General features: G+C 50.1%; 2 protein-coding genes across 2 annotated transcripts; both read left to right on the forward strand.

Annotated features, from left to right (window-relative positions):
• Positions 1 to 2136: 2136 nt before the first annotated feature.
• COMMD3 (COMM domain containing 3) lies at positions 2137 to 5696 on the forward strand. Its single transcript, XM_066198974.1, has 8 exons — positions 2137 to 2293; positions 3194 to 3305; positions 3410 to 3473; positions 3572 to 3606; positions 3918 to 3978; positions 4065 to 4121; positions 4220 to 4279; positions 5326 to 5696. The coding sequence occupies exons 1-8, from the start codon at positions 2161 to 2163 to the stop codon at positions 5383 to 5385; spliced, it is 582 nt and encodes a 193-aa protein (XP_066055071.1). The 5' UTR covers positions 2137 to 2160; the 3' UTR covers positions 5386 to 5696.
• Positions 5697 to 7037: 1341 nt separating this feature from the next.
• Positions 7038 to 17916, forward strand: BMI1 (BMI1 proto-oncogene, polycomb ring finger). Its single transcript, XM_066198964.1, has 10 exons — positions 7038 to 7638; positions 12657 to 12790; positions 13209 to 13305; positions 14063 to 14118; positions 14241 to 14291; positions 14553 to 14661; positions 14752 to 14797; positions 15342 to 15440; positions 15780 to 15860; positions 15946 to 17916. The coding sequence occupies exons 2-10, from the start codon at positions 12679 to 12681 to the stop codon at positions 16273 to 16275; spliced, it is 981 nt and encodes a 326-aa protein (XP_066055061.1). The 5' UTR covers positions 7038 to 7638; positions 12657 to 12678; the 3' UTR covers positions 16276 to 17916.
• Positions 17917 to 26780: the final 8864 nt, after the last annotated feature.

A 26780-nucleotide genomic window follows, 5' to 3' on the forward strand; every position in this document is an offset into this window, starting at 1 on the left:
ATCTGCCAGACTCTGAAGCTCAGAGTTTGTCAATTCAGTGGTATTAACTTTTATGCGGCAGGCCAGAGGAAGTATTTCAGATCACATTCCAAAACATTCCGTGTTCGTTCTATACAGTATCATGAGGCCTAATACTGTGCACAGGAGTTAGAACTGAGAGCCTGATCCTGCAGCCAGTATGATTTTCCTCCTTACTTTAATTCGGGCACAATTAAGACCTAGGTATACAAACGTGTGGGCCAGACAACCCACAGGAGGCAGGAAACTGGAAGCAGAATCTTTTGGTAGCCTGCATCCATACTGAAGGAGATGCATGCGCTGGCTGGGTTTGCAGAAAATATTAATTCATTAATGTCATAAAAATATTTTAAAAAGGAAAGAAATTGAGGGATGATCTCAAATGTAGCATGATTCAAAAATACAAAAGGTGTTGTGGTGAGATGTGATAAAGTCTGATCTCACCATCTGTACTGGGACAAAGCTGGAACTGGCCTCCAAAGATGGACCAAGCTTTTGATGGCGGATTGCAATTAGTGAGAGTGATGGATACAAAATTCCAAACAGCTTTTAGATTAAATCAGTTACCAGTCAATTACCATGAAAGTTCAGAAGAAATTAAAATTTTTGTTCTTTTTGACATTGCGTAGACATTATTTTAAAATAATGAATCTGGACATTATTTTAAAATAATGAATCTGGCAAAGGCCGTTAGCTTTCACTCATATTTTTTAGGCTGAGTAGCTTTCAGCATAGCATTTCCCTTTAAGAAATGTTCAGCAGAAATGTTTGCTCAATAAAGAATGCCAAGTAACACAGCAATGTTCTTGACCATTCAGAATAGACACACACAAATAAAAAAACGAGATTTAAAATATTTTCTGGGCATGAACTCCAAAGGTCACATACATAATGATTCATGTAACACACTAAGGCCTTTACCTTTTTTTATTACATCAGCCCTAATTTGGTCCTTAGCTGAGAGATAAAACCACACAATATATCATTGTTTACTTTTAAGTTGCTTATGTAAACTTTAGTATTTTTGAGGATTACGGCAATGTTTCAATACTCAAAGAAAAAAATGCTAACATAAGAGGTTAATATCTCATGAAGAATTTATTAGATTTTCATGGAAATGTTTTCAGACATCAGTTGTACACCTTTCCTAAATCACCACAAAAGACTATTTTGTTTATCTGTAACTATTTTTGCATGTCAAACACTACAAAGTTTTTTGCCAAAATGCAACAGCAATCCTGGTTAGAAAATTACTTTAGGAGAAGATAAATTAGTTTAGTAGTAAGTTCACATTTCAGCTGGCCATAACCACAGGTAAAAAACGAGGTTTGATACACAAATCTATAACCATGGGGAGAAGGGGGGAATATCTGATTATACACATAGAGGTTTCAGAAGCAAAATAACATTCTTTACTGGAAGAGCGGTTAAGCATTGGAACAGGCTCTTCAGGGAGGTGATGGAGTCACCATCTCTGGAAATGTCAAAAAACCTGAGGAGATTGTGGCACTTTGTGGTATGGTTGATTGGGCATGGTGGTATCCAGTCGAGGGTTGGAGCTGATGATTTTGAACATCTTTTCCAACCTCCATGGTTCTATGATTCCCTGTAACGAAGGGATAAGGCTCTGTTCCTGAGGATGAGATTGCCAGCAACACATTTTTGGGCTGTAAAGCTTCACACCAACACACGCACGTTAGACTTCTATTGAGATACAAGCGCTTCAGGGATTTCATGAGATACGAGCATTTGTAGGATTCATTAAGAGCTGATTACACCCCAAAACACGCCTTTGCGGCGCATCTCCCACGAAAACAGCATCAGCTCCCACGAAAACAGCATCAGCTCCCACGAAAACAGCATCAGCTCCCACGAAAACAGCATCAGCTCCCACGAAAACAGCATCAGCTCCCACTCCGCGCCCCAAGGAGCGAGGGGCGACACTGCGGACACACGCGGAGAGCACGGCGGCGGCGCTGGGTGGGGCAGCGCAGCGGGGGGAGGCGCGGGGCTCCGCGGCCGCGCACCGGCGCCTCCCCCGCCGCCCGCCCCCGCCCGCCCCGCGGCGGCGGCCCCGCCTCGCGCCCGCGATCAGCTGCGCGCGCGTCACGTGGGCGCGTGTCGAAGGTCACGGCGCCCACAATGGAGCTGTCGCCGTACGCGCAGGGCGGGTGGCGGCTGCTGGGCGACCCCCGCCGCTTCCCCCGCCGCCCGTTCGCCGCCCTCCTCCGCGCCTCCTTCCGCAGCCTCCTGGATCACCCGCAGGCCGGGTTGGGTAAGGCGTGGCGCGGGGGAGGGGGGGTGGGGTGCGGGCCGCGCAGCTCCGCGGAGCGCGCAGGCGGACGCGGGGCTCCGTCCGCCGCCACGGATGGACTCGCGTGTCCGCGCTGGAGCGGACGCTGCCCACGCAGACACGCGGGGCGGCCCCTGCCCGCGGACGGCTCCACGGTGCCGCTGCGCGGGGTGTCATCGCTAATGCGCCCCTGCTTCATTAAAGCTCCGACCTGTCCAAAAGAGAGGCGGCGGGAAGGGTTCCCCCGCGCGTTGGTGTCCGCGGGGCTGGGCTAAGCGGGCGGTGTTCCCGCGCCGCTCCGCTGCGACCCTGCGGGGGGCTTCACGCGTGGGCACGTCCTGCGGCAGCCCCGGCAGGTCGGTGCGCGGCCGTGCAATTAATTTTGCGGTGTTAATGGCTCCGCCGCTGCCTCCGCGGACGGAGGGAGCCGCCGGTGCCGGGCAGGGGCGGCGGGCGGTCCCGGTGCCCCTCCCGGCCGGTGGTCCCAGTCCCGCTCCTCGCCATTTAGAGGCTGCTGTGGATCGGGGACGGGGCTCGCAGAGGAAACGGAGGTTTTCCTTTTTTTTTTTTTCCTTTTTTTTTTTCTTTTCTTTTTTTTTTTTTTTTTTTGTTAATGGGAAGGAGATGTAGAGGCGGCGGGGCGCTCAGCGCCGCACAGCCCCGCCTGGTACGGCTTGCCCCAGCCAGTGCTTCAGCCCTTCACCTTCTCCACCTTCTCACTCCTTGCCTACTCGCTCTGTTTTTGTCGCTCTGAAGTACCAAATGTGTTTCATTTTGAATTTTTTGTGGGAAAGGTAGCGTTCAAAGGGCGAGCAGCAGCCTTTGGTACTGTGTGCTGGGGTTTGGCAGATAAGTGTGTCATCAGTAATTCATTTGTTTTAGACGATCCAGACCTGAAAGATATTGACCCTACAGTATTAAAACATTGCCATGCTGCGGCTGCAACGTGTATTCTGGAGGCAGGGAAACAGAAAGCTGACATATCTGCTATAAGGTACTCATATTTAGAAACTACACCATTTTTCTAGCGGTTGTTACTTAAAAGTGTACTGCTGAGTTAATGTCAACAGAAAACTAATAAATTCTTTTTCCCCATAGCGCATGCCTAGAAGACTGCAAACTGGATAAAGAGAGAATAGAACAATTTTGCACCGAATATCAGGTTTTTTAACCAATTTTAACATATTAATTTTTCTCCTTTCATAGGAATTTATTGAACCTAGCAAATTTTTCTTTTTTTTCTTTTTTCTCTTGCTCCAGAAAAACAAGGATGCATTGGAAATCCTATTGGGAAGGTAGGTCAATCACTCAGCAGAGACATGGTTTCACTTACAGTTAGTTTGAAACTGTCCTGGAAAACACTTCTGCATACTTTAGATGATTAAGTAAGTCATATTGTTCCAATAAAAAATAAAGTGTATTTTAACAAACTCTAGAAAACAGCTGTTGAAACTTTTCTTCATTTGGAATTCTACTCTATAAATAACCTTTTAGAGCTTCCCAAGAAACATTACTGGGATCATGAAAAAGTTCTTTATTGATGGACAGCTTGAGAAAATGATCTTTTCTTTTAGCATAGGGAACTTGTAACTGTTGTGTCTTTCAGCATAGGCAGATCTCCTCTCCATATTACTGATGTGTCTTGGCGCTTGGAATATCAGATCAAGGTAATTTTAACAGATCAAGGTGTTTCTTTAGTCTGTTTTAATGCTGAGACGTGTTTTTTTAAATATGTTCTTTGTTTTTAATTTAGAACAGTCAACTTCATAAAACTTACCAGCCTTCCTATTTGGTGACTTTAAACGTAGAGGTACTGTACTCCCAGCACCCTCAAAGGAAAAAATGCAATTTCATGATATTTTTTAATAAAATAGACATTGCTGTTTCTTTGCTTTTTTTCTCCTTCAGAACAGTGATTCAGGATCACACCCAGATGTTAGTTTTAGTTGTACAATGGAGCAATTACAGGTACTTGTTTCCTTCATCATTCTCTGCTTAGCCCTAATTGTGGATGTACATGTTTTTAACAACTTGCCAATCATAATGAAAACATATACACTATTACTTAAAAAAAATCCAGTACAGAGAGGGTAAGAGAATTTTTCATAAAAGTTATCCTAGTGTATTTTTACTGTCTTTTCAAATAAAGTTGCAAAGTAACTGAATTTAGTTGTGTGGGGAGTGTTTTACATACGTGCATAAATATTTTGTCTGTTTTCATAACTGTAATCCGTATGTATATGTGGGAGGAAACTCATCATTTTCTGAAACTCTGATTTCCCGTGCTTTAGAGAAGTGATTAAAGAAGCTGGTTCAGTGATTTAAATGTGTCATGATTAAAAATAGAGAAGGAACTGAAGGCTCTTCAGTGGTGTTAATGACATGTAAGAAATGTCCTGAAACAAACGTTGATCTTTGTTTAGCGATTTAAATGTGTAACTGAACAATAGAGGTATTGTAATGCTTGGAAGTGACCAAACTGTGGAGGATCGGGAAGAGGGCTTGGTGGGAGAGGAAAAGCAAGATATTAAAACTTAAGGTTTACATCTCCTCTTTTTAAATGTGTCTCAAAAGTTGTCCTTTTGTTAGTAATGAGTGTTTCTAGTCGGTTTACTGGCATAGTGAAATCTGATGTGCTTTGGCTGGAGAATGGTCCTAGTACAAAATTGCATTCAAAATATTTTCAGTGTTTTAGAAATCCATGTAGTACTTCAAAGTCTGAAGCAAATGTCAGCATTAGCCATTGTGGCAATATCAATAAAATCTACGTGTTAATAGCAATGATCTGGTTTAGGAGAAAATACATTTTAAAAAGTGTTTACCTTCAGTTCCCACTTTTCTGACTGCATTGTAAAAGAGCAATTTAATTATTTGCTTGCATTGTTCATCAGTTGCAACGCTTCTTTGGGCTACAAGGTGCTAGTTTCACTTGCGCCTGTATAAAAAAAATACTCCGTTCTTCTAACTGACCTTTAAAAAGTATACTTATTCTAAGACTCTCTTTCATCTCTTAGGACTTAGTGGGAAAGCTAAAAGATGCTGCAAAAAGTCTAGAACGAGCAACTCAGATGTGATTGAAGGAAGGTGTCAGCCTGCTGCAGTACTCTCCTTCCCGAGTGTCTCCTACATGACAAATGTCTTTCATCTCTTGATGCAAACGGGTTTTTTTAAGTCTTTGGATGTGAATTAAGCAAACCAATTTTTTCACGCGTGCACTGGGTATTCCTGGCTCACGTAATTTTTTTTATTAACTCCACATAAGGGTTTGTTGAACTGTCGCGCCATCAAAGTATTCCTTCTATCTTATTTTGTATATTTTTACAACTGCCACTGCTTTTTTTTCCCTCTCTGATCTAATAAAACTTTATTCGCGCCTGTTGTGCAATTTCTATGGATGAATTAGCTGTACCTAAAAGTAAGATGCTAAACGATAGATCAGCTCAGCGAGGCAAAAGCGCCTTCTTCCCGTGCCGCGGCTACGGCGCGTTTGCTAAATCGCCCGCCGCGCTTTGTCATTTCCAGCCGACCTTACATCTCTCCTACGAGGAAAAGCCGGACCCCGGCGCGGGGGGCAAGAAAGGATGCGGTTTAATCTTGTGGACCCGGGGCGCCTCTCGGAAAGCCGGCAGAGTCCGCGGAACGGAGCGGAGCCGGGCGGCGGCTCCGGCTCGACGGCGCGGCTGCTCCCAGCATCTCCCGCTCGCCTCGGGCCGTGCCCGGCACCCCGGTCTCCGCGGAGCCGCTCGCTCCCGCCGGCAGGTGCGGAGGGGCTCCGAGGCGCGGTCCGTCCGCACCTGCCGGCGAAGGAGAGCGGCCCCGCGGAAGATGGGCGGCGGCGGCGGCGGCGGCCGGCCCCTCGCCGCGGAGCAGGGCTGCTTCCTCTCCGCTCCTCCGCGCTCGAGCGGCGGGCGGCGTCTTATCCTCGCCGAAGGCGAGCACGGCGAGGGTTTCCCCGCTTCCCTCACTCCCGCTCCCGCGGCCGCCCGTCCCGCCCGCGGGGTGCGGGGACACCGCGGGTCCCCGCGACACCCGCTCCCGCCGCCGCTCGGGGCGGAAAAGCTTCCGCGCGGCCCTCGATGGGACGCGTCGCCTCGACGCCGGCGGCTCCGCGCGGCCCCGGGCGGGCGCAGCGGAGCGAGGGGCGCGCGGCAGCGCGCACGCGGTGGCGGAGGCGCGAGGCCGCGGTGCGGGTTCCCCCGGGGGTTCCTCCGCGGCGGGACGGGGCTGGGAGCGCGCAACAAGTGCGCGGAGGGAGACGGGGGCCGCGGGGGCAGGGTGACGGGCGGCGTGTGGGGCCGGCCGGCGTGCGGGCTGTGGCGGGGAGGATGGGGAGAGCAGCGCCGGGCAGGGCGGGGGCTGCGGGGCGACAGCGGGCGGCGCGGTGGCTGAAGGAGAGCTGCGGCGCGGGCGGAGGGAGCGGGGAGAAGGAGCGCAGGAGGCGCTGGGGCCGCGGCGGGCGGGAGCCGCGGAGCGGGGCCGGGGGTCGGGGCGGGCGGTGTGGAAAAGGAGGAAAAGGAGGCATCGGCGGCGCGCGGGCGAGCGCGTGCAGGGCCGGGGGGAGGGGAGGGAGGGAAAGGGAGGGGGTGGCGGGCGGGGGAGGGGAGGGAGCGAGCGAGGGAGGGAGGGGGGAGGCGGAGGGGGAGGAGGCGGCCGGGTTGCGGGATTGGGTCACGGGGAGGCTGCCGGGCCCCGGCGGCAGCGCCGCTAATTCCCAGGCCGCCCTTAAGGAATGAGGCGCCCCACGTGACGCTGGCGGGGCGGGCGAACTCCGAGCCATTTTGGGGACGGTGTCAGTTTCCACTGTGTGCCTTCAGCGTTGCATTCTTCCCTCCTCCGCCCTCCTCCCGCCCGCCCGCCCGCCCGCCCTCCTTCCCTCCCCGGGTCCCCGCCACCAACTATGAAATAACAACAACAATAATACTCGTAATAATAACAATAATAATAAAAGAAGGAACGCGAGAGAGGCCGCGAGGCGGAGCGGGGGGCAGAGGGAGAGACAATGGGCTGGTGGAGAGAGGACCCATCCGGACCGGGGAGACTGTGCGCTCCCAGCGCCTGAGCCGCCCGGGCGGCCAACTCGGAGGGAGCGAGAGAGCGAGAGAGCGAGCGAGAAGGGCCCGCGAGGAGCGGAGGAGACCCGGGCGTTCTGTAACTAAAATGAGCGGAGCGCAGCGGCGGCGGCGGCAATAAGCTTATTGCAATTGACAGCGTCTGCAGTTCATTTCAAGATGGCCGCTTGGCTCACATTCATTTTCTGCTGAACGACTTTTAACTTTCATTGTCTTTTTTGGCCGCTCCGATCATCACCCACCGGCTCCGTTTTCCGGGTACGTATGAAGCGAGGTGTCGCCTTACCAAGGGCGGGGGGCGAAGGGGGCTCGGCGGCGGTTTTCGGCCGGTTTGGGGGCTGCAAAGGGGCGCCTAGGTGTCCCCCGAGCTCTCCGTATGGGAAAAGCGCTGACAGGCTGCTCTAGCCACACACACACATACAGACACGCAGCAGCAGCAGCCTGTGCACTCGCTCGCGTTACGCACCCACATTTGCAAATTTTAGTTCCTTTCTTTCTCCAGACGCCCCCTAAAACCTTTTTGTGCACATGGCCCCCGAGGAGAATATTTATATTTTCCGACCCTGCTGCCAGCCCGGCCCGAGCGCCCTTTGTTTAAAGGCAGATTTTGATTAAACAGGGACGTTCGTGAAATCTGGAGCTGCCTGGGTCAAGTGATTTCAGTCCTCCCCGAAAGAAATGTGTCTGGGGGGGTTTAAAATGTCAGATAACGCACCCATTTTATAGGGACGGAGCCAGCGGAGGGTAGCGATCCTCCTGGGGGGGTTGTTAGGCGCCGGGGCACCCAACAGAAAATGTTATTAACTTAAGTTGGACAAGTACTTCTGTGAAATTGGATGGGTTGTAAGATGGCGGTTCCCAGTTGTTTCCAATGTCTCCTCTTACATTTCTGCTCTAAATGCTGAACTTTAGGGATTTGTGCCTACTGGGAGAGACAAGGGGTGGTCAACGCCGAGAAATAACTTTTTGGGGGGGGAAGGAGAGCACTTTTAATGCGGTCTTGGGGAGCTGGGGCGAGCGGTTTGCTGGAGCCTTTGGAGCAAAGGTGATGTGTCTGCGGGACGCGGAGGGGGGGTGGTGTGTGTGAATTTCTTTTCTCTGGTTGGTATTTTTTTTTCCCCCCTGAGCCCGGGAAGGGTAAATTTACATGATATCCTTTGTCAGATCTTAAAGATGTCACGAGTGGGCTCCTCGTGCTGCTTATGGGCAGCACTTGAAAGTTGTTGGTGTTGTGTTTTTATGATTGAATGGCCTTGGCAATATATAAAGCGGGATGTTGCTGTGTGTTTGCTGTAAACATTTGCAAATAATCGGGTGAAAATAAGCAGGAAAAAAAGTCGCATTTCCATAAAAGTGAGGCAGTAACTTTTCAGCCTCTGAAAACTTTGATTCACTCCTCCACTCTGCAGAAAGTCGAAGAAAACCTGGGCATGTGTGCCCCATTGCAAGCTTGGCGCTAAAAGATTTTTTTTTTTTTTTTCCCTAATCTGTCGTGGTGAGAGTAGCTTCTGTTATGGGACTCTCCCTAAGACCAGGGACGTTCAGCACAGTCCAGTAAAACTACCTTGAGGGACTGTGCAGCCCGTCCTGGAAACTGAGACTTGTGTTGCACTTTGCCAGGGACACGAAGTCTTGACCTACCTGATCGCTTAGCTATTACAAAATTGACATTTTAGTGTATTTTTAAAAGTGGATAGATTGTGTCTTACGTCTAGTCCCAGGGAGGCGATTTAAGAGACTGGGGTCCTTTTGCACTCTGTTGCCAATATTCAGGTCTTTTCTCGCTGCAGTGACTTGTGCAGAGATACTTGAGTTCGTGTGGCTCCTCTGAAAGAACTACTGTCCTCTCCTTTAAAACATATGTGGCCATTCTTAAGCGAAAGAGTAATAACAGGCTCGATAGTACAAGTGGCTCTGGCTGATAATGGGTGAAGATGTAGAATGAAGGCTGCTTTATTCCTTGTGAGAGTTTTCAGAGAGGAGCTGGGTACAAAGTACACAAACCTATCCGAGTGATGCTTCTATTTTTTCTGTATGTATTTTCTGTTAGGGACTTATCGAGCAAGGGTTGATAGCTTATTGCCTTTATGGATTTTTAATAATGTTGCTGATTCTTAGCAGGAGAATGCACTTCTGTTTTTCTTCATTTTGACATAACTTGTTTAAGGCCTCTGTATAATCGGTCGGCTGGCAGTGTTTGCTTCTAGCAGGTATTATCCACATATATTTTAAGTTTAGTTGTTCCGTGTGTCAGTGTGTAAATATATATTGTCCTGGCTAAGAGGCTGTTTGTATTTCTGTGAAGTGTTGGCATTCACCGTGCGATCAGCAGGAGCAGAAAAAACATCTGAAAGGGTTTCCCTCGTACCAAGATATTAAACTCAGGCTGCTGTAGTAAAATGTGCTGCGTTCATGTTACATCCCCGCAGGCACAGACACGCGTGTGCCTGTGCGGGTGGCATTTGAGGAGAAACTGGGTGCCTAGTTCAGCTCACTGGGGAAGATCACTGATTTTCGAGATAGCTCATAGCACGTTGAAGATGTTTTAACTTTGGGCAATAAATAATGCGCATTTAGGAGTTGCTTCCACAAAACAGGTTTCACGCTTGAATTTAATCCCCCTCCATTTAGGAAGAGGCTACGCCTGCGTGAAATAAACGCGTTAATGTCTTGAAAGGTTTGTCCCAGTCTGTCAGGGCTGGGAAGGAATTTTCGGTCAGCCGACTTATGTGACCTCGGTCACTTCTGGGTTTTTTGTGGGTTTGTTTTTTTTTTTTTTTGGTTTAGATATTTATGAATTATAAGGTAGTGACTTGAACAAATAAAACACAGAACCGTGAAAGCAGCTTGTCCATGTGCAAGTACCTAGGGGGACTCCAGAGCCGCCGGCTTCAGGGTGCTGGGTTCTTCAGAAAGGCATGCAGAAACTCCGTCTGTGCCTTTTCTGGGGAAAGCAAAACCTCGGTATCAGTTTAAAAGGAAGAAGCGGAGGGTCAGGGACCCTGGAAGCGACATTTAAACCGCAGTACAATGCAGCGGGGGTCTTGCTTTGCCGCATGGTGCTGGGAACAGCTTTGGGGACCTGGTCTGGCTTGGTGTTTCTGGAACTTTGCTTTTCTTTGTGCTGGCCGGCTATGGTTTGATGTTGAAGAGTTTTATCTGCTGTTCACTCGAGGGTTCTCCTGCAGCAACAAGAGAAGTTTCCTGGTCGGGGTCGCTCGTTGGCGCTGTGCACACTTCTGACGAATATTGTACCCCTGTCCTGGTCAGTTTGGCTGACGTTCAAAGCTTTTAGAAAGCTTAGTGTGCTGCCTTTTTTTTTTTTTTTTTTTTTTTTTACCCCTCTGCCCAGCATTGAAGTTTGCGAGTGGCTGCTCGCATCTTGAGCCTACGGTGCTGCGGTGAGAGGTGGCTCGCAAGCTCAGCCACGGGAGGAGAGGGGTCCAAGATCAGGAGCTGGTGTGCTGGGAGCACGGACCTGGGGAGATTAATAGCTTGGACTGGAGTAACGTTGTTTCATTACATTTTTCAGGATCTGTTTGACAGAAAATAATTTACTCTACAATGACGTGACTTACAGGGTTTTTTCCCTTGTGTATGCTTTTCCCTTTATCTGTTATTCCCTCTCATTTTATACAGTGTGTATGCATCTAGCGTTGGTGCCAGTGCATCCGATGGGGTTTTATGGGTTTCAGACTATGAAAATGACATTTGTTTTTCACTCTTGTCTCTGCATTGTGTTGACAAGGTGTTGATTTAGCTTTAGGAATGATCTGGTCACATGGTCCTTCGCATGTTGTCACTAATGTACCGTTTAAAGTCGGTTTGGGCTTTTTCCCCCTTCTTGGTGTGCTTTATTGCTGAAAAGGGGGGCTAGTCAAGGATCCAGAGACTTGTTTTCTCCCTTCCAAGCGCCTTACTCTGGTGATGCAAATCTTTTTACACCTTTTGCAAAACTTTGCACCGCGCTTGCCTCGTCCGCGGGATGATTTTCAAGCAAGCGTCAAAAGGTGGGAGAAGGAAAGAAAGAGAAAGAAAAAGAGCTGGGAGTGAGAGATAGGTAGGAAGGACAAAAGTGAGGAAAGCGGAGAAGGAGGGAGCGGGGATGCCGGCACGGTGGAGCGGGAGCTGGAGCTCGGCACCCCACTGGCGGTGCAGGGGGCTCCGTCCCTGGGAGCGCGGCGCGGTTCTGCTCGGCGGAGGGAGGGAGCGGAGGGGGAGAGGAGCTATCTCAGACCAGCTCCTCGCACCGAGTCGACGTGGAGAGAGGCCCCTGAGAGGATCCGAAATGGCCGAGGCTCGGGAGGAGCCTCTGGCACTCGCCTCCGCCAGGCTGAGACCCCGAAGCCCGGAGCCGCCCCCGCCGCCCGGGCTGCCCCGCACCGCGCCCGGGCACCCTCCGGGTTGTGGCACCCGACCCCGCCCGGGCCGCTCCCGCCCTCCCCCTCCCCTCCCTTCGCCGCCGGGTCTCCCAGACCCCCGCGGGCTCCTTGGCTCCTCCACCCCCTCCGCCAGCCCCCGGGCCTCGCGTCCCACCCCCTGGCCCGGCCCGGCCCGGCCCGGCCCGCCCCCCCGGCCGCCCCCCGCCCGGCTCTCGTGTGTTCCCAGCGGTGGCAGGATGCCAAGTGTAAGTGTAAGTTGCTATAGCAACCCCCTCGGAGAGCGGAGCAGATCCGGATCGGCACCGAGCCGCAGCGGCAGCCGCCCGGACCCCCCCGGCGGGCCGGCCCCGCCACCCCGGTGCCCGGCCCCGCTCCGAGGTGCGTGTGTCCCCCCCCCCTCCGTCCCTCCCCCCGCCGCCCCTCCCCGCGCTCCGGAAATGCCAGGGCAGCCGCACCGGGAGGCGCTGGTTCCCCTTTGTGCTGCTCGCCGGCAGCCCGGTGCCCGCCGTGTCTCCCCCGGAGCTCCCCGCCGCATCGCCGCCGAGCCGCCCGCGCAGCCCGAGCCGGCCGGTGCCGCCGCGCAGCGGGAACAGCCCGTGCCCGCCGGGGAACGGCGCGGTGGGTGCCGCGGAACGACCGCTCCTCCGCGGGGCTGCGCCCAGGCCGACCCGGGGCGGTGCGGTGCGGGGACGCCCCGCCGGCCTCGGGACCTGCCCTCGCCCGCCGCCCGGCCCCGCGCCGCCGCCGCCGCCTTCGTCTTCCGCGCTTGGTCTTCCTCTGCGCCGGGGGATGCGATGCGATGCACGGGGGAAGGGGATGCGCCGGACCGCGGCACCTGGGACTCCGCCGCGCTCGTCGCCGCTGACCGGTCCTCTGTGTGTGTGTGTCTTTCAGAGCCGCTCCTCGCCACGCCAAAATGCACCGAACAACCAGAATCAAAATAACCGAGCTAAACCCCCATCTCATGTGCGTGCTCTGCGGCGGGTACTTCATTGATGCAACAACCATCATAGAGTGCCTCCACTCCTGTAAGTACGACCGGGCGCTTCGCGTTTTTCCCCAGCCGCTTCCCTTCTTTCCCGGCATCCCGGGAACACACATGAAAAAAAAAAAAAAAAAATTCCTCCCAAGCCCAAAAGCCCCGAGGGGCTCGGGACCGACGCCCTCCTCCTCCCCGACGGGAGGGGAAGTAGGTGTTCCAGCCGCGGTGCAGATTTTCTGAGGACGGCCCTACGGTCTTTGTTAAAGTAATAATATATGTACTATAAGCGTCTCCTTTTCATGGTAATTGCAGCTTATTTGGGTAGTTGTTTAGCTTAAGCAGCGTGTTGCTGACAATGGACGATTTGCTCTAGCTTGCATAGTTTAGAAAATCGCACCTTTATCTATGCATATCTGAGCGGCACCTAGGAACATCACTAAAAGCCTGTGGTGTTTGACTTACAGTCTGTAAGACCTGTATCGTGCGTTACTTGGAGACCAGCAAGTATTGTCCTATCTGTGATGTCCAAGTTCACAAAACTCGACCGCTTTTGAATATAAGGTAGGAGAAAGTTGCGAAGTCCACACTGCATCTCTTGCATCTCTCGTTTTGCTTTATGTGGGGAGACCAGCAGTAGTCGGTGTCAGTGTTATCTCTTCGTCTGCAATTTAAATCTGAAAGGGCTTGTCAATTTACAAACTACCTCGTGTGCTCTCCTTGGAGTTTCTTCACTGATTGAAACTGAAGATGCCTCTATATGAGAGACAGAATTTTTTTATTGGTCTATTTTAGCATGCACCAATCATTGACGCCTCTTCCCTCTCCCCCATTCTCCTGTACCACCCCGACAGTTCTTGCCTCTACTTTCTGTATCTCCAAGACATGCATCACTCCAACCACAGCTCCTAGTCATAAAAACTTCTGGTGCAGCTTTCCAAACTAAGAGGCAAAAGCCTTTAAAATATCACTAGCCTTTCAAAAACATTTTTGTTGTCAGCACTGCATTTTGCTCTCTTTACTTTCTAGGGAGGACGTGTAGTTTTCTAAGGCCTCTCTTCAGACTGAGGGAGTTCTTTTTCAGTTGTGGTAACATTCCAATGTAATGGATGAGTTTTGGTTCAGAGTGGTATTTAGAGCAGGGTTAGTTTGCTTACAAAGTCTCATAAGTTAACTTTTTATGACTGGCCTACCACTTTGTAGAAGATGCTTCCTTGTTGTGAAAGTTGATAAGTGAGGAACTGCCATTTGGATTAAAATACTGCTTCATCTTAATTTTATTCATGCTTAATTTTATGTTGTGGGGTTGTTATTTTTTCAGGTCGGATAAAACTCTCCAAGATATTGTATACAAGCTAGTACCAGGCCTTTTCAAAAGTAAGTAGTTAAATCGGGTGTTTTATTAAGAGCAGAAAAACAAAACCAGAGCCACTATCCTATATCAATACTGCGAGTTACAGAGTAACTACTAAAAGAAATATATATGCTTTTCCATCTAGATGAAATGAAAAGAAGAAGGGATTTTTATGCTGCTCATCCGTCGGCTGATGGTAAAAGCTTCTCGTTCGCAACTTTAATACGTGTAGCATTGAGCTAGATGTTTTACTGTTTCCTTCTTAACTTACAAGTGATGTATTACCGTCACAGAATTTTAAGAAGTGAAGTCAGCATAATAAAAGTTTATTGTTTTAACAGTCAGGTAGCTCTCATTCATTATCTTACTGTGAAGACTTTTTTTCTTGTTACTGAGAATTGCAATTCTTCCTGATTTGAATTTCAAAATGTAAATTATTGTGGAAATTTCTGTGCAGCTGCCAATGGCTCTAATGAAGACAGGGGAGAAGTTGCTGATGAAGACAAAAGAATTATAACAGACGACGAGATAATAAGCTTATCCATTGAATTCTTTGACCAGAATAGGCAAGTTCCAGAATGGCAAAATTTTATGTTTACCTGTTTGATAGCACCTGTATTTATTATTTGTTGTAATTGTGTAATTTCTTCTCACAGACTGGAGCGAAAAGGAAATAAGGAGAAAGACAAATCAAAGGAAGAGGTAAATAACTTTCCTTTACTCCAATGGAAACACATCACACACACACAAGACTTTAGGGCAGGTCTGTGTCTGAGAAAAATATGTAAGTATGTGTGTCTAGAACAAAGGAAGCACAGCTCCTATTATGGCACTAGGTACAGAAGAGGTGAAACATTTTCATACAGCTGTATATGCAGGCACCTTGTAAAAATTGAAAATACCTGCAGTATTATTTTTAAAGCAGATTCTGATTTTTTTGTCAAAGTTTGGGAGAAATATTTAATAATTTATTTAAAAATAATATGTATTGCATATGTACCCTAAAAAGATAATAAATATAATGCAACTATTTACATATATGTATTTAGTTACAATTTTAAAATATTTCTCTAGAATTGTAATTTGCTGCTTATTTCCTATGAGCCCTCTAAGACAGCAGGCATTGTTGTATTACAGTTCATAATTTACTGAGGTGCACTTTTTTCAACATGAAACATTGGAATGCAACATTGGTGGGAGTAATTGCTAATTCTCAGTAGACTGATTTTCTTTACTATGCCACTAGGTGAATGACAAAAGATACTTGCGCTGCCCAGCAGCAATGACAGTGATGCATCTAAGGAAGTTCCTGCGGAGTAAAATGGATATACCTAACACTTTCCAGGTACCTGTGGGGAAAGAGTGGTTTTTTCGTTTGTTTGGGTTTTGGGGGGTTTCTTTCGGTAGGACTCATTTTCTCATTACAGCCAGTCACAGCAAGTGGTAACAGCCAAGTGTTTCTGGTGTGTGCCATATGTTATTTGGTTTGTTTTTAAAATATCTGTCTGTAGAGTTCAATGATACTGTAATTTTTTTAGTGCTGTAAATACCAAAGTATTAAGAAATTGCACCTTGATGTATTTGTGATATCTGTGACAGTGGGGCTATTTTTACCTCAGAGCAGTCATGTGCTAGGGGTAAATGCCTGGATGCTCCTTAATGCAAGGGTTCGTATCTTGAACAGATCGATGTGATGTATGAAGAGGAGCCTCTGAAGGACTATTACACCCTAATGGATATTGCCTACATCTATACCTGGAGGCGGGTGAGTATTTCCTGTGTGCCTCCTGAGAGGATGCAGGTCATGGCCTGGGCAGGGCACTTACCAGGGTCTCCCTTTTGCTTTGCAGAATGGGCCTCTGCCCTTGAAATACCGGGTCCGACCTACTTGTAAGAGGATGAAGATCAGTCACCAGAGGGAAGGCTTGAATAACAGTGGGGAGCTGGAAAGTGACTCTGGGAGCGACAAGGCGAGCAGCCCAGCAGGAGGCATCCCCTCCACCTCCTCCTGTTTGCCCAGCCCCAGCACACCAGTCCAGTCTCCTCACCCCCAGTTCCCCCACATCTCCAGCACCATGAATGGCACCAGCAGCAGCCCCAGCAGTAACCACCAGTCCTCCTTTACCAACAGAGCTCGGAAAACATCAATAAATGGCTCCTCAGCCACTTCATCTGGTTGATGTGCCAACCAGGCTACCACCCTCACCCCTCCTTTATATAGATCTTTCCATGCCATTACAGCTTTATAGATGCTAATCCATGTGACTATCATCCAAATTGCTTTCTTTTGTAGTAACACTGAACTTGGCTATAAAAGGCGGACTAGGTGACATTCAGGATGGACGTTAATGGAAACGCAAGTTTGAAATGTAAATTGTATTCAGAGGACTGGGAAGCAAACAAAAGTTACACCTTCACCTGTTCTGAATGATGTGGAGTTGTTTCTGTCCCCATCATCTGGAGCCGGGAGTCTCCAGAAGTCAATACAAATCCTGGGAAGTAGTTTGTTAATCCAGACTAACTCCTCCATTGCGTTCTCTTCAATTGTTATTGTTCTTATACTGTTTTGTGAACCTGTAGAAAGCAAGTGCTTTTTCATCTTGAAATCCAACAAAATTGAAAGAATATGCATAGAGAAATGCATAAATGTAGCCATGTCACTGTGAATAACAATTTTTGCGTATTAGCCATTTTGATTCTTATGTTGCATCTTTTACTTCTCTGTTGCTGCGCAGAACCGATCAAAAGAAAAAGCAAACTTCAGTTTTACAATCTGTATGCCTAAAAGCGGGTATTACCGTTTTATTTACTGACTTGTTTAAATGATTCGCTTTTGTAAGAATCAGATGGCATTATGCTTATTGTACAATGCCATATTGGTATATGACATAACAGGAAACAGTATTGTATGATATATTTATAAATACTATAAAGAAAATATTGTGTTTCATGCACTCATGATATGGTTGTTAAATTTCTAAACTGGTTCGACCCTTGCAGATGCCGCCTGTTTGAGCTTTGCTCATACTGCAAGAAACACGTTGTGTGTGAGAGCTACAGTATTGGGAAAGCACATTCAAGTCTCTGATAACCTGGAGGCAATTGGCAATCTTAAAAGGATTTTACTTGCTTTGTCTTTTTTTTTCTTCCAAGTGGAATATTTTTACCAAATGTTGAAGTGATACAGTGAAAAGAAAAAGAAATCAAGGGACGTGGAAGTTTTAGACCTATTTGGTTACCTTTTTATTATTTGGTGTGGTGGGACTGTGTTTTTAAAAGCACATGGAATCATTATAGAAGCCATAAACTATTTGATATAAATTCTAAGGAACCAGCAAGTGGCTGGATGAAGGCATTTTATCTAAATTTGTTTTAATATATATGTATATGGTACAGTACTAACTTCATTAAAATTTAACTGGTACTTTAATATTTCCAATAAATTGTGGAGAATGCCTTCTCTTTAATGGCCTGCAAGTAGGTGCATTTTATTAGAGGCTTCTAAGGGTGGGGTTTTTTCAGTAGGAGGAACTTTTCCACCATAAAATATGGACAGCCCAGAACACTTTTCAGTTTGTGCTTTGCTTTGGTCGAACTTTGTGTGTGTTCATCACCCATCAGTTATACATTTGTGAGGGTGTTTATTCTATATGGATATTGTTTCATGTTTGTACGGAAAAATTGTAGTTAAACATTTCATTGTCTCCAGTCTGCAAAAGAAGCACAATTCTTATTGCTTTGTCTTGCTTATAGTCATTAAATCATTACTTTTGCATATAAATTGCTGTTACTTGTCCTGCTTGTTTTTATAGACCAGGTGATTGCAAATCCTCCACAAGGTTACTGCTTATTGATGTATATGTCTTGTTAAACAAGAGTTGATATTTTTTCCTGTAGTAAACATGTACAGTTCAATTTCAACAGTAAAAACTTCAGTTTTATATACACTAATAACTTTCATTTATAGCTGATCAAAGAAATAAACAAATAAAAGGGATAATTCATTGAAAAGTAGCAAATTACCTCTGTTGATAATGTGGTGGTAAAGGACAAACATCTTGTTCTCATGGGAAGTATTTCTGTGTATACCAAAGATTTTAGTGAACAGCACAGTATAGCATACTAAATTAACAAAGGGGGAAAAGCTCACCTAGAAATTGTAGTGATTTGTTTTGGTTGCATGTCTTGAAAACATTTGCTGTTCTTTATTTGACCCTGATTTATTCTTGAAAATAAGCAAATGGTGCATCCTCACATCCCAGTCAGCCACAGGTTTTACCTCCTGTCTGTTCAAACTTAGTCCCTGTTAAACTGCACTGTCCAAGAAGGGAAGTATTTGATTTTTTGTGATGGCGAGTGCCACATTCTGCCTGTGCTGCCCTGGATTACTTTTTAAAGCCTCAGTAGAACTAAATACATTTTAATATAAAGATATCTCTCAATGCGACTGAATGTCTATCTTGGCACGATTTCCTCAGCTACATGAGTGAATCACACTGTACTGGTTGAATTATTTCGCCCAAAACCCAGCACTGAACCTGCTGCAGAGGCTTGTACGTTAGCACACTGATCAAAATGTGCTTAATTTTAGTCGAAATAGCAGATAATCACTACTTCTAGCATCAATTCGGTCTTTGTGGAGTGCCCGTGAAGCACTTGGCAGTGAAACAGGAGCTGGATATTTCACTTCGAGATTTACTAAGCTTTTAGAGTATATTCGACATCTCCCAGTTTGACATCTCGTGTCTGAACAAGAACAAATGCTGTAGTAGATCTCTTGCCGAGGTGCAAAAGCCGACGAGGATGTTTGTGCTGCCATGTGAAACTCTTGTTTTGCTGCTGGCCCTGCGCAGATGGCACAGCGATGCGTATATACTGCTAAGCACAACTGGGAGGACGATCAAAGATAGCATCTTGGTGTTCTACTTGTGAAGCTGCTCTGTCAGCCTTCCCGGTTTCACAATATTTTCCTTTGTATTTACATAGCGACAGGTTTTCCTTCTACATGTACCTAAATTCTCCCTGATAAGAAAGAAATCTACGCTCGGTACATGTAAGGGGAGTCTTTTCATTAGCCGACGTTGCGTTTATATAGATGGAGGGATAAAGGCGAAGTCTGCTGCGTTTTCCTGAGCTTGTTCAACAAGCAATCTGGTCAAGGACAGAGGCAGGAGTGGTCTGTGCCGGCTGGAAAAGGATGTTTTTCTGCCTTCGTCCGACCGAATTTTCCGCCCTGGTTCAACTGCCTGCATCTCCAAGCAGCGCTTTTGTGTCCGGCACGAATGGGGATCCAGCCCCGAGGAAAGCAACAGAGAGGGAGCATGAAAAGCTCCATGCGCTTCTGGAGAAGACGGACAGGAAAGGGAGACGGAATGCAGAAATATGCAGGGAGAGAAAGAGGAGCATGACGAGCTTGCTGAGCCGAGAGTGTTGTCCCCAGCACAGACCATTTCTCTCGACGACCTGCGCCCATCACTTCCAGAAAACCGACGCTGGCGGGCGGGTACCGCCGGCAAATTTCCGACGCCGGCAACGTCCCGTGGGCCGGAGAGGGAAGCGGCGGGTGGTACCGCCGCGGCGCCGGAGACCGGGCAGCACCGGGGGAGATCCAGGAAACGCCGTGAGAAAACGACGCTCCACGATTTTTGAATGACGGGGGGCAGAGAAACCCGACGGCGGAGGCAGCGGCAGCGGCGGGCGCCCTTCCCGACGAGGCGATGCCTTTGGTCCTCTGGCCGCGGCCGCCGGGCCACCGCTGTCACCTCCGCCGCCGCACCGCTGCCCCAGGAGTCGCTCGTTTCGCTGGGGGTTTTCAAAACGCGGCCAAAGCAAGTCTTCCCACGGCCGGCACCGAGGTGAACTCTCCTTCCTTCCGCCTCCGCCAACCCTGCGCCTCTTTTCTTCGCCGCGGCCCCGAACCGCCGGTTCCTGAGTCCCGGCGGCAGACTGCTCCTGCCTTCCAAACATCACTTCTGGACTGTTCATCCCTCACCACGCAGGAACTCCTGCAGTTCCGATCTTTGCCACCAAAGTGGCTGACGAGGATCGGATTGTCTCGTCGGGCCGGGCTCCGCTTTCTGGCCCCGGAACGGGGCGGTCGGCGGCGGCCCCCGCCGCAGGCACCGCAGCGGGAGGAGGGTGGCGGCGGCCCCGCCGAGCACCTCGCGCCCTCCCAATTTTAAAACGGTGAAATTCAGAGACAGTGTTTACTCAGATAAGTGTTTCCTGTTTCCGCTGTTAATTTTTAACGTTCTTGCTCCTACTCTGAGTACTTGAAACGGATTTCCTTTATTTTACTACAAACAGTTTATTTTTCATCTTTTCTGCCCGTCTCCTACCCGGAGGACGCCCGTAGAAGACCCTGCCCTCACTTCCTAAGGGCTGCGGATCTCCGCTTTCCGCAGCTCAGCGTCGTTGCCCCGTTCCTGGAGCTCCGACCCACGGATGATTTGTGTTTTAACTCAAGGATGGCAAGGATTCTGGCAGTGAGGATTTTTTCCAACTCTGGCTCCTTCACTCTCTTTCCCCGTGACCAACAGGAGTCCCGCCAGGAGAACAGAAGAACTTGTAAAGCTCGGTGTGAACCAGGCAATTCTCGGTCTCGCCGTTTTTGGGGATGGAATATTTGTATTTATTTAACAGAGATGATGTGGGTTAAAGGGAAAAAAAAAAATCAATGTCAGTAACGGGTAGAGCACGAAGGACACGTAACACCCACGGCAAAGGAGGTTTTCCTGCCGGGGCTGGGCAGGGAGAGGGACTTCCATCCTCGTCCGCTGCCACGAAGCCGCGGCCGCGACGGGCAAGACAGCGGCCGTCACGGAAAGGCCGCGAGTGGCAGTGCCGGAGGCGGGCGCTGCCCCAGGGGTGCGAGGAGCCCGCGGGCCTCCCCGCCGCCGGGCGGGCGGCCGCTGCCCGCCCCGCCAGCCCAGCCGGGAGCTGCGGTTCTGCCGCGTTTCTCTCCGCTTTGCCTCCGCCGGCGGGAACGCGGCTTCTCGGGCCGGCGTGGAAACGTGGCGCTCGGCGCCGCCGGTGCCGCGGGCGCGGCCGGGCCCCCGCCGGCTGCCCCTCCACGGGCGGGCCGCCCCGCTCCGCGCCCCCCGCGCCCGGGCAGAGGCCATCTTGCGCCTGCGCACCTCTCGCGCCCGCGGAACTTCCCCCGCGCCGCCAGATTCGAACGGGGCTGCGCGGAGCGGGACCCGCGGGGGGACCCGCCGGCCGCTCCGCGCCGCGCCCGCCGCCCACGGGCGCCGCCAGCGCCGCCCCATCGGCCTCCGCCGGCGGCCGCGGCGGGTGCGCCGTCGCGCCTTCGGCAGCTCTCGGGCCGTGCCGGGTCCGGCCGGGGGGCGGCGGGCACGCCTGGCAGGCAGCACCCCCGGCCGCAGCCGCCCTCCGCTGAGGTGGAGCGGCGCCGCCGTAAGCTCCGCACCGTCCTGCGTCCGGTCTGCCTTCTCCCGCCTCCTGGCCTTTAGTGTGCTCCAGCCGGCCCGGACATTTGGGGATGCGCGCAGCGGGACAGGAGCATTCCGGGTTTTCCAGCTGCGGAGCGTCGCGGTCCTGCATCTCCGTCCGCCCTGCCGCAAGCGCACGGCCTCCCGCTGAGGCCGGCCGGCACCAGCCCTTCCCGGGGCACGGTGGGGCCTCGGGGCGAGTCCACCTCCCCGAGAGATAGGAGGAGGTCGCGGTAGCCATTTGGCGTATCTATTTTCATGGCCCGCAGCTGAATATCGCACCTCGTCTAGAGAGACAAAGGGCTTTATGTTCCTATCGCCGGGGACAGGCAGATGCCTTCCCCGTTTCGAACACCGATGCTCTCAACGGTGTGGAGGGGGTACATTTTCCAGGATCGGCCGGGTGAGAACTCCCCAGTGGCAGGGAGGCACTTTCCAATAGTAGAGGCAGGCAGCAGCCCTTCCTCCTCAGCGCCCGCCGCCGGGCTCCGCGTCCCCGATGCCTCTCGGCCGCCGCAGCCCCGGTGGAGAAGGCCGAGGCCAGGAGAAGCCGCCTCGCATCCTGGGGCCCCCGCCGAGCGCAGAGCTTTCAGGCACTGCTGCCAGCGGTGGCATTTCTTACTCCTCCATGAGCTGAGGATGCTCGATAGTTGCCTTTTCAACGAGGCACTTTCTGATCTGTGAGATAACATCGTGCAGCTGATGGAGGCCTCCGAGGTGGACTGAGTCTACAGAAAAAAAAAAAAAGAAAAAAAAAAAAAAAGAAGAAAAAACCCACCAAAAAAAACCCTAGCGCCCCCCCCCCCCCAAAAAAAAAAAAACCAAACCAAATAAACCAAACAAAAAATTTTCCCCAAAACTCAAACACAAAAATCAGGAAAAAAAACTAACAAAATTAGAAAAAAACCCCCACATTCCACCAAAGAACCCCCAAAAACCTCCACATACACAATCCTAAAACTTTGAAGGAGAAATGAGGAATAAAACCCTCCAACAAAACAAACAACAACAACAACAACAACAACAACAACAACAACAACAAAACAAATCAGAAGAAAGCCCAAACTACTGAAATCAAGATAGCCAGCTATGCTACCAGGGCGCTGTTGGCATGGCCAAAGTGCAGGGATGCTGAGTGAGTGGTGCCCCTGCGAGGCAGCTCTCATTGCGCGGGGTGCGGAGCCTGCGCACATCCCTCGTAGGTTCCTGACTCCGGCAGTGCGCAAGCCGAGCTGGGGTGCGCGTAGCGCGGAGCCGCAGCTCTGCCCGACCAACGGGTGCTTCCATGTGTCCGGTCGGGACGTGTCCCATTCGAAGGGATTGCACTTCGATTTCTAGGCTGGCTGCGAAGGGCGAAGGGCTGCGGTTGGAGCCCCGGGGGACACCGCGCTGCTGCTCCCCGAGCTGGGGCTCTGCTGCCGGACAGGCGAGGAGAGCCCCCGGGCACGGAGGAGCTGGCAGCAGAGGGGACTGGCGGAGGGGAGACAGGGACTCAGCGCTGGGAAGGATGCCTACAAGCCATGAGCTGCCATTTTGTCTCTTTTAGGAGGGTTGGCTTTCCCCTCTCCTGGAGCGCAGTGCGCGGCGGTGGCAGCATCTCCCCTTGCTCTGCCCCTTCTCGGCCGTCCTGCCGGGAGGAAGCTCGGGGCGGCACGGGAGGTCCCCTCGGGAAAGCGCCCATCCACCTCAGCCTTCCCAGCCCCGGCGCTCTCCCTGCCACCTCCGCCCTAGGTGCTCGGGGTTTGCAGGCTGTTCAGCTGATTTGTTGCTAATAGCAACCACACGACAGCGATTTGCAGCCTTTGCTGCTGCCAGCGCCTCCCGTTACACCTTCTTCTGCAAACCGGGATACGGTCGTCTGGCTGCTGCCTGTCCCCACCCCTCTAACCGCAGCAGCCAAGGACAATAACGGTGCAGGAGGACGGGACGGCCTCGGGGCGAGCTGCGGGCTCCGCTGAGCACCGCGCGGATTTGGTCCTTCCACATCAAGAGCTAAATACTGGCTTTCAGCCGCAGCCGCGCAGGCTCCGCGCATTTCGCATTGTGTGGTAGCATTGTTGAGAGCTGCAATCCGACCGGGGCGGGAGGGGCGGGGGGGAGAAGCGCTGCTGGGTTTACATATGTAGATGCGGGCAGCGTTCAGAGCCAAGCCAACACACACCCTCCCCCGGAGCACCAGACACAAAGGAAGACCTCGTTCCTTTCAAGTCCTCAGAATAAATTAAGCTCCGGCTTTCAGTTTTGGAACGTCCCAAAAATATGTATTTTTTTTTAATGGCACTGCACAGGCGCTGACGGTTCCGCAGGAAACCAGAGGTGTAACCATATGCACGCGGTAAAAAGGGCTCAGCCCTACCAGCTAATATTTCCTGGTCCCATCCTGCAAGTCAACCTGACATGTTTTGCCCTTTTCCGGTTTATTTATCCCTTAAATTTTTTATTCAGCCTTTCCTAGTGTAAGGGTGACGCACCAATCTCCACTAGCCAAATCTGTACCGTTTACACGTTTACAGTTACAAATATCTGCTCAAATGCCAGCGTCGTCCTCTTGAGTGAAGAAAAAGGAGAAGTCCTCTTTCTAGTGCGTCTGAAGTGCCTCGACGTTTGTGTCTTCGCCTCACAGAAACAATTTACTCTGTTGGAAGGTCTTACAAACTAAACTCGCCACCGAAAATCCGGAGAGGGGACCCCAGAATGGTGAGAGTCCCTGCAGCCCCGAGCCAAAGCTCAAAGAGAAAAATGAGAGACCTCTCCATTCCTACAGTGTCTCTGAGTTTTTGCTAAAATCAGGTAATGGCACATCTCAACTTAAAATTTAAAAATAAACTATTAAAGGTTTCAAATTAATTTAATTAGAGGCTATACTTGGAGTTGGAAATTCTTCACTCAGTATTCTCTTTTCGAGAGAACACTTCAGTTGCCTACATCCCATTCACTCCTACTAACCTTTCCACGTTCGAACTCCTGGCTTTTAAAATCCCAGCTCTTCCAACTCTGATCCGTGGGAGAATTTGGCGTTACTCTTCCCACCAAATGAGCTGAGTCGTGCAAATACAGGATTAAAAGCCCTACTTTCTGTAACCCTATGAATATCTCCCCAACGCCTTGAACAATTTGTCAGGCGTGGCAGGAGGAGCAGACCCTCCAGAGGCAGATGGGGTGACCGACGGGCGCGGGGGGCGGCCGGGGGCGGTCTGGCTCCAGCCCCGGTGACCCTCAGCCCTGGCGGCCTCCCGAACCGCTGGGGAAGCCGCGGCACCAAGGCACGGGAAGACCTCACCTTTTAATGGGTGTCGTGCAGTTTTAAGCCGTAGTGGGCATCCACGGTTTAACCAGCCGAGGCACAGAGGGGCGTGAGCCGTCGAGGGGCAGAGAGCCGGGTCCTGGACCGGCCACCCGCTGCCCTTCCAGTCGGGGGGTCTTGCGGGGGGAACCCGGCAGCTCCTGGAGCTGAGTCACCTGTTGCCTCGCACCCGCGGGGACGAGACCGAGCCGGGAAAACCCACGCCCTCGGCACGCCTCACCCCCCAAAAAACCCCAGGAGTAACTTCGCCCTTCCCCGTCTTGGGGAAAATTATGCATCCCCGCCCCGTTCCGGGCGTATTTCCGAGTGAATCAAAGTCCGGTATTAAAGAACATCCACCAGAAACCGAAGGCACATTATTCATCTGGATAACTGTTGTCTATTCCCCTGGTCTCCGGTTTATTTCTTAAGCTGACGTGTCCGGTAACGCAGTCATTACTAACACCACCCGCTTAAGGATACAGGTTTCCTACTAATAAGCACCCCAGCAGTAGGCAATGAAGTCTCACAACTACGTCATTTCCATAAATGATTTTCCGTCTTCAGTACTTTTGTGACAACCGGTGACATTTCCGTAGACTGCATTTGTATGGTGTTTATTCCTCATTATTATTATTATTAACCATGTGAACAGACTTAGAATCAAGCAATGAAGCGTAACAGTAAGTCTTCGTGGTACTCAGGGTGCGTTTTGTTGTTCCTTATCCAAACATTAGACTTAATTAGACAGATAAATCAATTTATCTGTAATCGACACATCTGCTTCTTTTTTTTTTTTAACCTCTGGAAGTAATTAATCACCATTTGTTTATTTTTTATTTAACTTAAAAACAGAAATAAGTATAAAGAAATGTGTTTAACAGCTGTTCCCTTCTCAAGTACACATGGTGATAATTTCCCAAAATATTTTCTGTGGCAAACGACCTTCTCACCAATCTGATTTTATTTGTCTCCTTTATTTGTAAAGAATCGCACACCGCCTGTTTAATTTGTTTGCTGAAAGAGATTTTTTTTCCGCACTAAATACTCTTGGAAACACATAGCTCATTTTGGACCATGATATTGTGTATGTTAGCCCCTCTCTTTTCAGCTGAGCAAACACAGACACGAGTTTTTAAAAATTTAGACGTCTCTCTTATACTTTTCTAAACTTTTAAAAGGCAGCTGAAATACCTTCAGCATTCCATCTTCAGGATAGGAGACAAAACTTTATATTACCTGTCAGATAATATGTTTATATAGTGTCAGTCGTCTGATTTTGTACATTTACAGCTTTGCAGGACAGATTACCAGCCTATGAAAACTTGAAGCCACAGTGCAATAATGTGTGGCTACAGAAAGCGACACTCTTTATTGACTATTAACTCTGGTTTTCTGTTGTGGATGACAATTTCACTTGGAGCAGCCTGATCGATAGCAGAGCTAACTATTACCTTCATTCGCAAGTATCATGCGTCTTGGGAATCGCCCTCAAAAGATACTGGGGGAGATGTAGAGTCTATTTCTCTTCAAACCCTGATAACACTGATTTTATTTTCCAGTCCCACCGTTTGCATTAGTTGCTATACAGACTTCCAAGGTTGTGTTTACTCGTAGATGCAACCATGTCTTTGCCAACCAGTTATGAAGGGGATTATCCGTAATTAGTCCTAATGGCCGGACACCAAGACGAGAAAAAGTGGAAGGCAGCGCGCATCTTATCTACCACAATGATAGCTGCTGGAAAAAAAACAAAAACAAAACAAAACCCCAAAAAACCCCACTCTGCCCCCGCCCAATTATGGTGCACAAGGAATAACTTGTGTCTGTGCCAGGCAGAGCCAGAGGGCTGCTGCCAGACCACCCTTCCCCGCCGTGCCCCTTCCCGCGCTTCTCCGCCCCGCACCGAGAGAGCGGATGCTACTCCCGGCCACCTGCGGCCGAGCGGGGA

Source organism: Chamaea fasciata, unplaced genomic scaffold, assembly GCF_029207755.1.
Source record: "Chamaea fasciata isolate MVZ Bird 193981 ecotype frontalis unplaced genomic scaffold, bChaFas1.0.hap1 SCAF_1, whole genome shotgun sequence".
Taxonomy (NCBI): Eukaryota; Metazoa; Chordata; class Aves; order Passeriformes; family Sylviidae; genus Chamaea; species Chamaea fasciata.